This window comes from Phaenicophaeus curvirostris, chromosome 2 (genome assembly GCF_032191515.1).
Source record: "Phaenicophaeus curvirostris isolate KB17595 chromosome 2, BPBGC_Pcur_1.0, whole genome shotgun sequence".
Lineage (NCBI taxonomy): Eukaryota > Metazoa > Chordata > Aves > Cuculiformes > Cuculidae > Phaenicophaeus > Phaenicophaeus curvirostris.
Window position 1 is genome coordinate 79476626 of NC_091393.1, and position 13741 is coordinate 79490366.

The following is a 13741-nucleotide window of genomic DNA, read 5'->3' on the forward strand; positions in this document are numbered from 1 at the left end:
GGAGAGAGTGACCAAAGCAACCACCAAAGCTAATGGCTGAAAACTAGGAGACATGAATTTTCACCTATGACATATAAGCACTTAAAATGGGATTGCCACCTTAGACGCTCAGAAGTGAAGAGGACATATAAGAGCCTATTGTTTTGTTTATTTCTTACAAAGCCAATGGATATTAAGTAAAGCATGACTGAAAAACTACTGCTCACCCGACTTCCAAAAATCCTAGCAACGAGGAACAATTTAGGCAGATATTATATTCAACAATGCTACTGAACTGCATGATGCCAGAGAGCAACTGCAAGACAGAGATGCTCAAGCCAGTTTCTGATCAAGCAGTTCCCAGTTTGTAAGCCGTGCCCAATGACTATCTCCAGTCTGTCCTTCCCAATGGTGGAAAGGCTCAACTAACTACACTGGTGAAAAATCTCCCCACTGAAAGGTGATTAGCTTGAAAAAAACCTGTTCTTTTGTCAGGAAGCCATACAGAAGAGTTGCAAACCATTAAATTACATCTTGCAGATACGTATCTAAGGAGAATACATGACATTTGGTGATATATGGAGACTACTGCATTATACCTTTGGACAGTTTATACCAGTATCTCTTTCCAAATTAACATTCTTGCCATCTGATTCTCATTAGACTCACTCAACGGTTCCATTAATCTTCTATTTTTACTCCCAAGGGATCACCATTGATTTTTTTGTCTTGCACACACACACAGGAAGGTCATACTGTTTCCTACAGGGTGGATTAATTCAATAAGGAACTGTGCTATTAAACCTGACTTACGTTATTGTCAATAGAGCTGAGCTGCCACAATGCTGCTTATTCTTAAGAGGTCTTCAATGCAACTCTCCAGGGTCCAGCTACATCCATCATTCCACTCCATGATGCACACAAGCCACTTGACAACTCATTAAAAATAAATATAAAAAATGGAGGTCAGGGCTGTGTTTCAGGGAAGCCTCACTAATATTCAAACTCTGTATCTAATTTAAAAAATAATAAAATAATTACAAAACACTTCTGGGAACAGAAGTTCTTCAACAGAAAATGAAATAGGAAGGCAGGACTGCAGGTGGGCCTGCAAAACATTTTTAGCTGGACACTGTGGATTTCAGGTCACATGTGAGGACAGTATCAATTCGGCCACTGCTGGTCTGGGCAGCACGACCCGAATGCCAGAATGGGCAAGTGCTATTTTGGGTCTGGCTAAGTCCTGCCTACAGGGACCTCTGGAGCTGCTCCCTACCTTCTTCATAAATTAATCCAGCTCTAGCATAAAGGGGCTCAGATTGTTTTTCCCACATCTTGTCCTGCAAGGCTGCTCCAGAACCACTCTGCATCAATGGCTGGGAATCCACAGTGATCACTATTAATTTTTGCAACTGTAGAGAGCAAATATTTCCTTTCCCAGTCTTTGTTTTGCTGCCCCAAAAAGTCAAACTCTCTCCATCCCTGACCATCATAGGTGATTTGGGTTTTTTTCCCTGCTCTTTTTCCAGACAAAGCTTCTCTCTCAAACACTTTCACAAGACCATAAGCACAAGTCACATTAGCAATATTAAGAAACACCTCATTGATAGACTGGAAGTTTATAGAAGCATGGAGAAAAATGAGAGGAAAGGAGCAAGAGGAATGTTTCAGCACGTAAAAAACCGCACAAAAAACCTGTATTAGCTTCCTGCCCCAGCAGTAGAATTTTCCTAAGTGTTAAGAGAAGTTCCTCCAAATTTCTTGGTCCTGGATTGTTGGTTGTGTTGTTTTCAGACACTCCTTCAACACCACCAGAACAAGCTTCTGACCTATTTTACCTTTCTTGGATAAAATAGCAATTAAATATAATTGAAGAGCCTTCTGGGGCAAATCAAGAGCTCATCTCTTGCAGAAATCTGCATGGCAGAGAGGGACAGAAAAGGAAAAAACAACTCGTTGAACGGCTAATAGATAAGAAAATAAGTAAACAGTACACTGTGCTTTTTGCTTCCTCTTCAATGTCCCTTACAATTCTTTTCCTTCCCCTTCTTTCTCATACACCCATATATCACACCTTTGCCTGTTCTCCAAATGGACTGGAGAAATGCAGTGAATTGAATAGAACAAAATTCGTTAACAGTATTTATGGATTTCTCCACATCAAGGGGAAACTTACGGGATGGGTTAAACTGTTTAAATGTTTTGTACTGTCAAAGTAGTCCAAAAATATCCTGTTGGAGACTAGGACTTAGCAAATTCACCCTTCCAGTGTTTTCTGGTGCACTCCATATTAGGTAGACTTAGGAGAGTCTCAGAGTCTGCAGCTCTCCAAGCTGCATCACAGAAGACGTCACTCATCTTCCTTTGGGTTGCTAGAATCTCCTGTTGACTGTCACTATTACTTACTTAATTAAGAAAGAAAGAGGGAAAAAAAAGCACTTTGTTCAAGGTTGCTCCATTTTTGGAAAGGTTTGTAATGAACTGTCTGTTCAAATGCTTTTTCAACCTTTAAGTCAGTCATCTCTCTCTCAAAAATCCAACCCCCTTCTCACCAGTGGAAACAGCAGAACTGTACTGATAGAAAGATGTTCTGCTTGCACTGAATTTGCAGAGCAGAAGGATACATTCACTGTCAGAGAAAGGAAGCACCCTCCCTCCCCTCCTGCAAAAAGCTATTTTTTGCAATTGTTGTCATCTCTTATCCCCAGGATGGGAAGAAGGCTGTGCTAGAAAGTCCTCAGATTTACATTTGCTTCTGTTTACTCTGTCCTTCACAGCACCTGTAACAATTTATCAATACAATGGAGGGCAAGGAACAACACACAGGGAAGGCAGAGTCCTCTAATGAAAACAAATTCTTGGGAAAGGAAGAAATAGTTCTCAGACCTGCCTCCAAAATCTCACTCCCACCACAATCACGTTTTCATCGCTACTTACATTTAGGGACATAAGAGTACTCAGAGCTGTAAAGCACATAATTTGTGCTGAACATCCACAGCACTTTCCTCAAAATAATTTGTGGTCCAAAAGCCTAAATGAATAAAGCACCATAGGAATCAAGACATGTAATTAGAATAAATAAAATTTTGCACCTACAGAGCACCTGTCATCTGAAAGTATGCACAGATATTAATTAAACCCCACATACCCCAGACGAAGTAGATTAGTAGCTTCATCCCTGTTTTACAGAGGTTTAGAGTGAAGTGTGACACATAATCACAGCTGCAAGTGCAGTGGAGCTGGCCGTGCTGGGGATGGTGAGAGCCAGGGCTCCACCTCCCCTCCAGCCTCTTCAGTGAATTGCCTTCAATGGAAAATGACTGAGTTGCAGCTCTTTGCTTTCTGAAAGAGGAAGGACCTGCCCTGTTGTACTACAGTAGCAAAACCCTAGCCTGAAGTGTTCTGATAAATACCATGAATCGGTGCTTAGTTTGGGAAGAGAACCAGGAGCTCGCTTGCTCACATACATCTACTGTGTGTGCTCTGTTTTGGCTTCTTCTGAAACACCAAGAGACTACTTCCACACCAGCATCCCCCACAAACAGTCTTAATCATATGGGTCATGGCTTCTCAGGTTTGGAGGATGTGCCATACATAATATCTTAAGTATTTAATCTGTAATGTTGCCTTTAATTTTTCTGTTTCGCTGGTTTTTACTATCAAAATTACCCAGTCCTAAACTTTGCTTATCACCTTTACCAAAACAAGAGCAACGGGAGCATCAGACACAGCTAGGAAGAAGTATCTTCAGAACAGATGAAAACAGATCGTTCATTGCCTCTCTAGATACAATTATCCACCTAATTACACCTAGGACAAATGCACAGTTGCCCTAACTACAGAGGGATACATTTTAATTGTGATGTTCAAGTCTCTGTACACAAATATAAAAAGATGAGCAAGAAATGTCACTAGAAAATGGATACAGACCACAGCATACTTCTCTACAAAACAGCAAACAAACTGGATAAATTTCAGACATAAAGCAGCTCCTTAGATTATAAATAACTCTATTAATGTGAAAATTATGCTCTTTTGTTCCCACATCTAAGCACAGAAAGCATTCTAACTTCAGCTCTCAAGGTAAAAAAGCTTTTAATTAGGGTTCTAGCTACCTTACGAGACATACAGACTGTGGTATGATAGAGTTACGATAATTTACCCATGCTGAGAATCTGCCCCATGATTTATATGATTACTTCGTGGCAGCATGAAACAAATCCCCAAGGAAGCAATGCATGTCATCCTTGAAAATATTAAGCAATCAAGCCATGTTTTTATTATGTGAATGGATGCCTTCGAAAACAAGGATGTATGCACCATACTGTGAGGTAAAATGAAATACATGAACAGAAATAATTCATTTTCATGTTCTAATCAGTGGAAACTGTAGACTTCAAATTACCCTGGTGCTACCAAATGCGAGTCTGGAGACAAAAGGTTGACTCTTCTACTAAAATGAACATGAAATTGCATCATAAGTACACAATGAAGACCAAATTAAACAGTTCAAGACTCGCTGTAAGGGCTCTTGCTTTTTATTCAGCCGTTGCGTCCAACTGAACAATTAAGAGCAGATGATTTAAACAAAGCATCGTACAGTATTTAAACGCTGAAATCTAATCAAAAGCAATGTACTTATCTTGGGCAAAAGAAACATAATCTATACAAAAACCTGTTAGCAATCAAACTCTTCAGCTTCTAGCATTAGCAGTAGAGAAAAAATTGTGTCCCACCAACTAAAAGGATGTCTCTGGCAAGCAGAACGAAGTATATATATCAAAGACAAGAACTGCATGCTTCCTGGCTTTGTTGTATTCATGGGCTGGGACACCGATACCTCTCCAAGGACCCAAGACAACACTGTTTCACTGCTCAATGCTATTATAAATCACCATACACTCATTAGAGATGCTGATCGTTCAGAAAAGTATCTAGTACATGAGGAGATGGAAGCAGAGCAGTGATAACAAGATCAGGTTAATACAAAACAGTTGAAACAAAGTTCTATTTGTATGAAAATGTATACAGGTAATAATTACATGAGTAGAAGATCACAGGACAGTGAGGCTTTAATACTGAATCTAAAATACTGCCTTTGAAGCTAAGCTAATTTTTAGTAAGTGCAAAATTTGCTCTAGCCTTCTCATCTTAAAAAGAACTGTAAGAAGTTCAGAGAGAGGTAACAGCGATAACAGAAAGGAATGGGACTTATACTAAAACTGACTTTAGTTATAGGTATCTAAAATCAGCAATGGGAGGGAGGATAAATAAGCATCGGTGGTGTGTTATTGTCTTCCAAAATAAGAATAAGGTGCATGAGTTTGGCTAGGAAGAGCTGCATGAAGAACATACAAAAACTCAGCAGTTCTTTCGCCTGCAGAAAGCAGACCTGCGTGTCTCCTTGCTGATCAGTACTGTGAATGCTGAAATCTAACACAGGCTCAAGGCAGCTTCACGAATGAGAAATCCACTGTGAGATACTAAACAAGGAAAATCTACATCTGCTTCAGGATGTCCTGGAGCTAAGGCATAACCTTGGAAGTACCATATATGCCTGCTCTGCTCTCATTCTTTCCTAGCCACTTCCTTATGCCACTGTTCAAGAGAAGGACGAGTTGAATCTCTGGTCTGACCCAGTACAGTTATGCCAACATTACATTTAGTATCTACTTGCAGAAAAAAATCCTGGTATTAGCTTCAGATTCACTTTGAGGGGATGACTGGATGGAAAGCAGCTCTGCAGAAAAGGACCTAGAGGACACCAAGTTGAACATGAACCAGCAATATGCCCTGGCCAGAGAGAAGGACAATGGTATCCTGAGTTGGATTAGGAGGAGTGTTGCTAGCAGGTCAAAGAAGCTGATCCTTCCCCTCTACTCAGCACTGCTGAGGTCACATCTGGAGTAGTATGTCCAGTACAAGGAGGACACAGACATAGTAGACAGAGACCAGTAAAGGGCCACTGAGATCATTAACGGACTTCTTCAGGAGAAGCTGAGAGAGCTGGGACTGTTTAGCACATAGAAGTCTCAGACGGGACCTTATTAATATGGTTAAATACCTTATTGTAATTTGTAAAGATGGAGCAAGACTCTTCTCAATAGTATCCAGTGACTAGATGGGCACAAACTCAAACAAAAGAAATTCTATTTAAACATGAGGAAAAGCCTTATTTATTACCAGGATGACCAAAGACTGGAACAGACTGCCCAAAGAGCTTGTAGAGTCTCCATCCTTGGATATATTTAAACCCCAGCTGGACACAGTCCTGGGTACCCTGCCCCAGCTGAACCTGCTTGAGCATGGGGTTGGACTACATGATCTTCCAAGACCCCTTCTAACCTCAGCCATTCAGTGAACCTCCCATACTGCTTTTAAAAACTTCTCCAAAAAGGAGGCAGGCCTTCCTGTGAAAAGGCCAAAATCTACACTAATCTCAGAAAACAAGGGTCACAAAATAGCCTATAGTTAATCTGGTGGCCTGGCTTGACTTAAACTCATGTAAGTGGGAAGCTTGTTTTCCCAACTTCAGTTACAGGGTACTGTAAGACTGTAAAGTCCTTCTGCACAGCTGCCAATCTTATGTTTCGTGATGCAGAGACAGTCTCTCTCAGAAAAAGCAGAAGTTTCACGGTCAGTACAGCCACTGTTAGCTGTATACTCTATTTGACTTGATTATGGAACAAATCACATTTTCACTAGATTATGTTTTCCATGCACTTATGTGGTCGTAACAGAACACTGAAACACAAAATGAAGATTTCTTTCCATTTTAACCTTCACAAAAACTCACCAAACAAAACCCAATATATATTTTACTTTGTTTCACTGTCAAGCATAGGGATGAGGCAGTGCAGACAGCTATGTGGCATCCTGATAACAACCTTATCATTCTTGCCAAAGCCTTCAAGAGAAGTGAGGAATCATTTCAATCTTTGACTGCCATCAATAAGACTCAAAGTATGAGTCAAGTGAATTTTTCTTTGTTTTGACGGTATACATTTGTTATTTTCATTAAATCTGGAACAATTACGGAGATGAGGGTGCCTATTTCCTTCTCTTTTAAATACATGACTCTCTGAACTAAATCATGTTGAGAATAGTACTTTGTCAAAGTTAGAGCAATGTGAGATGCATGCTAGGCAGCAGTCTTCTGAATATGTTGGTATGTTTTTAGTTTATCTTGCAATATTACATATGGAGCTTTAGGACTCAAATCCAACATGCTGGCATTGATTTTCTCCTCCTCTGAATCAAAAGGGAGAATGGTACTGAACACACTGTGGCTGTGAACTAGCTAATTCCAATATCTTTCTCTAGTGACATACAGGTAGGTGGATTTGTGTATCGCTTAACAAGGAGGTGTCACCTGCTCCAGCTTATTTTCTGACTTGGTTGGGCACATGCCAATTTGTTATCACCATCCCAAAGCTGCGCATATCATGATGTTATATAACCAAATTTGGTACACACTGAAAGAAGTAAGCTGCAGTTATTTGGTTTAGAAATGTGCTGTCAGAGATGGCACCTGGCATGGCTGACTAGTCACAATGTAAGACAAGGGATATGGGCTAAGCTCTCGTTTCTGCACCAGCGAAGACACCTACTTTGTGGAAACTCTACCAGCTCGCCCAGGAGGCAGAAGTGGTCTGTGATCTTTGCAAGTAGGCCCAGAAGAAGCCTACAAAAGAGGAGGAGTAAGAAATGAACAGGGCTGTTGTAGTAAAGAGAGGGAAGAGAGAAATATGTGAGACAGAATGAGGAGAAATGTGGGGGAAAAAAACCCAAACAATCTAGCAAGCTGTATTTCCTGAAGAAAGCTATGGTCTTATAGTTGTACAGTTTCTAAGGGCCAAACCAATTGCTTCTGATAGCAAAAAGTTGTTGAACCAAAGGAGTAGCACCACACTTCACCTGGAGTACTTTTGTACGTACGTATGCTTCCAACAGCCCTCAAAACTGATCTGTGTGTTTTTTTCTAAATGAAACAGAACTCCTCAACAAATGTGCTTCCTTAGATTAGGTATTAACCAGTACTGTTTACTTTGTAAAGGCCACTGGTGGGTTCTTAATACAGGCTTAAGGATCCTGTGGTACCACTTACAAACTGCAAATGCTAGCAAGAAGTAGCATAACTATGTGGCATTTTCAGTGTGCTTGTGGTTTCCTAACTGCAGTATTGGATCCCACGTGCCAACAGCCCCCACGATGAAACAAAGCGTGCTACCCACCTTATCAGATGCACTCAGCACTGCAGTTCTGCTGTACGGTGCTGCACATCTATGCAGCAGCATGCTTTGTACGGAAAGCACACTGATCTGACAGCTACTGTAAACACCCTTCAGTTATTGTAAAACACAGCCATTTTCAGCTAGTGAGAGAAAGAACTTGGGTTTATTGTAGTGGTGACTCTACTCTGTGTAAAAGTGAAGTTATTGACACCCAATGGACTCATTCATTGCTAGATCCGTGCCCTTCATTTAAATCCAGCAATGCTCTTCAAGTTGGAATTTTCCAAATATAGCTTTGACAACCCAGTTCTGAGAGCCCAGGGGAAGAGACATGACTACTTTGCTAATTGATGCTGATACACCAGGGAGCGCTGGCACTGTCTGCAGCAGTTTTCCCTTAAAGTGGACTAGGTCAGTTGGATGGCAATTGAACTAAGTCAAACAGTAATTCTCATAACTAGATCTTCTTTCTCTAAATTATTACACATCCACAACACTACTACTACAGTGGGAAAACTATGTACTCAAATGTTTGGGGAGACTAGCATTGAAAGACCAGGTGTTAATTTAATTTCAGCTGCCTGTATATGTATCTTGCGTAGATTCAAGCCACTTGGAACAAGTCAATAATCTAGTTTGGACTCTTGCATAATCTTAGACATAGATTTCCCCCCAATAGGGGACTGAACATACTGTGCTCAAGAACTTGTGTTTTTAATAACAGTACAGTTAGTACTTGGCTAACATATACATTTCAGAAAGGCATCCAGTCTTCTTCTGATGGCCTTGAGGAGATGCAGAATTTACCACTTGCTACATTATATCTTCAATTGCATAAACCCAGTCTTAAATTCTCCACGGAGACACTGCCTCATTCAGTACACAGGACAAAAACACTTAGCTAGCAGCAATTCAGTATTTCATTTTTGCCCTTTTTATTTGATGCATAGCCCTAAAAGCCTTGTTTACTGCACATTATTCCAGCTCTGTTCTGAAGGCAGAATGATTAATTTCTTTACAAGCTTTTCTATAGTGCTCATCAGATGCTTCTAACTTGTTATGTGCAATTTCCTAGCTTTTGGAAGAGCATAAAAAGAAATGCCATTGTGTGGCATCCTGTAACTACTGCCATGATTCATACCAGCAAGGATAGAACCAGACCATTACTATCTTATCTAACAGGTGTAAACCACAGGCTGCCAGCATGGTCAAGCTAGAGAACATGAAGCACACTGATTTTCACTGATAGTTGCCAGCACCAGGACGAGAAGATCCAAAATTTTAAGGAGACTGAAGCCTATGGAGCATAAGTATCCTTACAGGTTCATGCTCCTTTGTCTCTCATAACACCAACTCATTTAACTCATCCTTTCCAACATGCCCACCCCTCAACCCATGTGTCTTGGCTTGGTTCCTTAACCCAGACTGATTTTTTCTTATCTCTCCAGTGGTACCTCCATTATTATATCTTATTTGCTATCCATTCTTATTTCTCTCACTTTGATATTGAGTTTATCTTCCCTACTTGCTAATGGACTAAGTCTCTACCCCCAGATTCTGCATCTCACTGTCCTTTCCACCTTTCCTAAATTTTACTCCCATTTCTTGACTAAGAGATGACAGAGATTATGAGTGTTTGAGGGGAATGAGCATTCACAGACTCCTTAGAGGGTTCACAAATAGGTATCTACTAAGCACACATATAAAGTGTTTTTTAAAGGCTGTAAGGTGGATAACCTAGGAAGGATTTTTCTTAGCGATGGTAAAAAGCACCACGTTAATATGTTACAAAGACCATTCATCCCTAACAAAACCTGGAGACATTAAAGCACAGTAAAGATGTCATGGAAGCCCTTTAAGGTCTCTTCATTAGTCCCATTTTCAGAAACACTTAAGCCATCTTGGATGACATTTTCCAAAGTAAACTGGGCCAGAGCAGATGTGCATCTCAGAAATTTTTATTCCAAATGACTATAGTTTCAGAAAATTGCAGGCAACTGAAATGGGAAGACACAGTATGTGGTCCTGCCCATAAAATATGACAAAACTGCCAGTTATTAGCATCATGTTGGCATCTAACTTGATGGTTGCTCTTATATCAGTGACTTGTCTGAAATCATGACTTGCGCTGAGCAAAGAATGCCATCCATCTATCTTGCCAGATTTTGCCAACTGATTTTGTAATGGCAACAAAGTAATATTACTACTCCATATAAGCCTGATATGTGCATAGCTGTTTTTTAATCTTCTCCTGAAATATGCACCAGCTATTAATTTGCTGGTTTTGCACCAAATCATTATTACCAAATATGTCATCCCTTGCCTGTATGTTCTACTATTTTCTCTTAATTATAACTTCATTTTACATTTGTCCTCTTGTGCACTGACACCCTCTCAGTTTTGAAGTTGACTGCAAACCTCAACCAAATTTATGCCAAATTTATATAAATCTGCTAGCAAAGACACAGAACGGTCATGTGGATATAGAATTCCTGTAAAAATTACATTAGTCAAGAAAGACTTCTAAAATCCCAGAGAGACCTAATAAGGGCTACAGTTAACAAGCCACATCATTCATGAAATATGATCAGCTGTTGTGATTTCATAAGACAAGGGGGTTTTGGTCTTCCACAAAGCTCCAATTATTATTACTATTATCATCATCATCATCATCTAGGCCCTGTGTCTGTAAATAAGTTTATTTTGGGGATAGTACAGCAGAAAAAATACTTGCTGGATAGGATTGTTACCAAAAAAACCCCACAAATGTGCAGTCACTGCCCCTAACTAAAGCTGGAGCAGCTTAAATAATAACAGATTGATTTTACTGTATACTCACAGTTTATCTTGATTTGAGTAGACACAAGACTCTAGCCCAAGGTTTCCAAACCCCATATATATGCATATTCTATAGTTATTTAGTTTGGATCTTTCAAACATCGATGTACTGCTTATTTAAAATGCAGAACAGTTAGCAGGAAAAGCAGTAAAGACAAAGCAGTGAATTGACTTCCAAAACTACCAGCCTTTGTCAATTAAAATATTTACTTTTGACACAAGTCCTAATTAGTTTAAAACATTCAATCCATTCTTAAAATAGAGGTTCAAGCTACCCAATTTATTCTTGGAACAATCACTTGCTCTCAGGATTAGGAAGACAAACGGCATCCAGAGCAAGCATGATCCCTCTCCCCTCTTATTACAGTTAATCAGGAGCATAAATACTATAATGGAGCTGAGCCCCTGCAAACTCACCAGGCTGTGCATAATTTCCACTCCAGCTGGATTCACTGTGAGTGCTTCATCATACAATTGCTTAGCCTCCTCCAAATTGCCTTTCATCTCTGCAAGCCTCCCACGCATGTACAGTACAGCATGAGATGTGGGGAAAAGACTAGCTGCCTCCTGGATACAAAAGCCTGCTTCTTTGAGATGCTGTTGTTCCATGAAGAGTTCAGCTAAAAAAAAAAACCCAAAAAACACAAAACACCCTGCCATTAGTTGAAATAAGTAGAACACTTTTCTTCACATTAATTACATATTGTATGCCTTAAGCTTATTAAAATATGAGGCCATGATTCTGCACAGTGCTTACTACTATGGTTAGTGCTTACTATCACAAGTGGATTCACTGAATGGGTATTTTTTTAATGCTAAGGGCTCTATACAAATGTTCATGGACATTGTTAGGTGTTGTCCTGACAGAGGACGGCCTTAAGATTCCTCAGTCAGGAATGTGAGAATGTAAACAGTGCTAAACTGAGTCCTAAGGAAGTAGGGATGGTAGCCACTTGGAGCCATCATATGTATTTCCAAATAATCTGGGGGAAAAAAAGAACAGAATAAGCCATCACTGTCTACTGAGAACTTTAAACATGTCAGAGTAATAGGATACATCTGACTGAACTGGACGTTAGATAACTTATTTAAAAGAGTATTTCCACATTTTAAAAATGATTAAACGTACTTCTCTCTACTTATTTGTTTATTTTATCAGATAGCTATCTCTTAACTTTTCAGAGACTACTAAAATCAAAAGGCTTTAATCATAGAGACTTATGTATGTTGTGTATTCACACATTTACTTCCTTATACGTAATCTACAGAAAAAGAAAAAATTGCTCTTGGAAAAGACTGTTCAGTCATTTACTTTCTTCAGCTATAGTCAACTATTTTTGTGGGTTTCTTGCATACTAATGTGCTTGACCATTCGTTAATCAAATAATTTCTCATGTTAAACATAAATTTCACAACATATCTCATGATTAAGCTTTAACATTTATCAGGATTTGGACTAAATCATTGTTGGACCAGATGACTGTTATGTTGGACTAGATGATTGTTGTAGGTCCCTTCCAACTGAAATAGTCTCTTTAATTCTTGAATGCATTAAATCCTTGCAAAAGGCTGCAAAAGGCTGCAAAAGTGATATTCAATTTTCACTGCCATGCACAACTGAAAAGGGGAGCACTTCTTAGAGATATATACAGATACGTATGTATGCATGTATATAAAATAATTCTCTCTCTTCATACAGCAGCTCTTAGGTCCATAACCTGTTTGTTATCACTGCAAAACCTCAAAGTCCCTTATTTTTCAACCCATGTGGTACTGCAGTAAGTATTGACAGTTCAAGAATCCAATCCAAAATGACTAATTCAGGCTCCAGATTTAGATAAATAATTCTGAAATTAGACACAGCCTTAAATGCCCCAACTTTTAAAAGTAGTGAATACTCTCAGGATGTCTCTGTAAGGGGGGAAATTAGTCTGAAAATTCATCTTAAATTGCTTAGAATATCTGCCAGTTTCAAAACGCTGGGAAACCCAGATGACTGTGGGGATTTGGCATCTGACATGGAGCTTGCTGGGTAGAGGTAAGCAGGAGAAGGCAGTCCTGCTGGACCATGGCCTTGACTCTTGGCCTATCTGACATAGGACTGTGACCACAAATAGCACATCTGTTGGCCCACTGGAAACGATCATGGACTGAAATGACGGCATGGCTGAACATCCTTCCACTTCTGAAGCGGTTCTTCTAGTAGAAAGGTGAGACATTATCAAGAAAACACTTGAATATTTCTTAACCATCCCTAGGGTGTACTACAGACAAACATCATTCTCCTCCAAGGCTGTCAACATAATCAAAACATTAGTTCCTTGGTAAGAGCTATACTCCTTAAGAATGAATCATATACATTTCTTTCTAGTTAATCATTATAAAATCTCAGCATGCATCCCTTACCTTGGCTCCAAGAGGCTGCAGCTATCTATAACAACAGAAAGCAAGGTCATGTACCTTGTCAAGCTGAGTATGTGCGCAGCCTGATTAAAAAATTCGTGGGAGGACAGTATTTTACTTGCACTTCCCAAGGAACAGAGCATTTTCCTGCCAAGCGTTGCACAGCAGCTGGCGCTGTGCATGTGGCAATAATGAGGATGGGGATGTGCAAAGCAAGATTCACAACCTGAAGATAAACACTTTGTTTGCAAAGTTAGTGCAAACTCAGGAGCACAAAAGAAGGGGTG

General features: G+C 39.7%; 1 protein-coding gene across 3 annotated transcripts in view; it reads right to left on the reverse strand.

Moving 5' to 3' along the window:
• The window catches only part of TTC7A (tetratricopeptide repeat domain 7A), a 178223-nt gene that overhangs the window by 28362 nt on the left and 136120 nt on the right, over nt 1-13741 (reverse strand). For 2 of the 3 annotated variants that reach the window (XM_069852628.1, XM_069852630.1), the window contains exon 19: nt 11469-11671. The exons of the other annotated variant lie outside the window; for it this stretch is intronic. In XM_069852628.1, coding sequence (XP_069708729.1) covers nt 11469-11671 — 203 coding nt within the window. The remainder of the gene's footprint in view (nt 1-11468; nt 11672-13741) is intronic. 3 annotated transcript variants of the gene reach the window in all.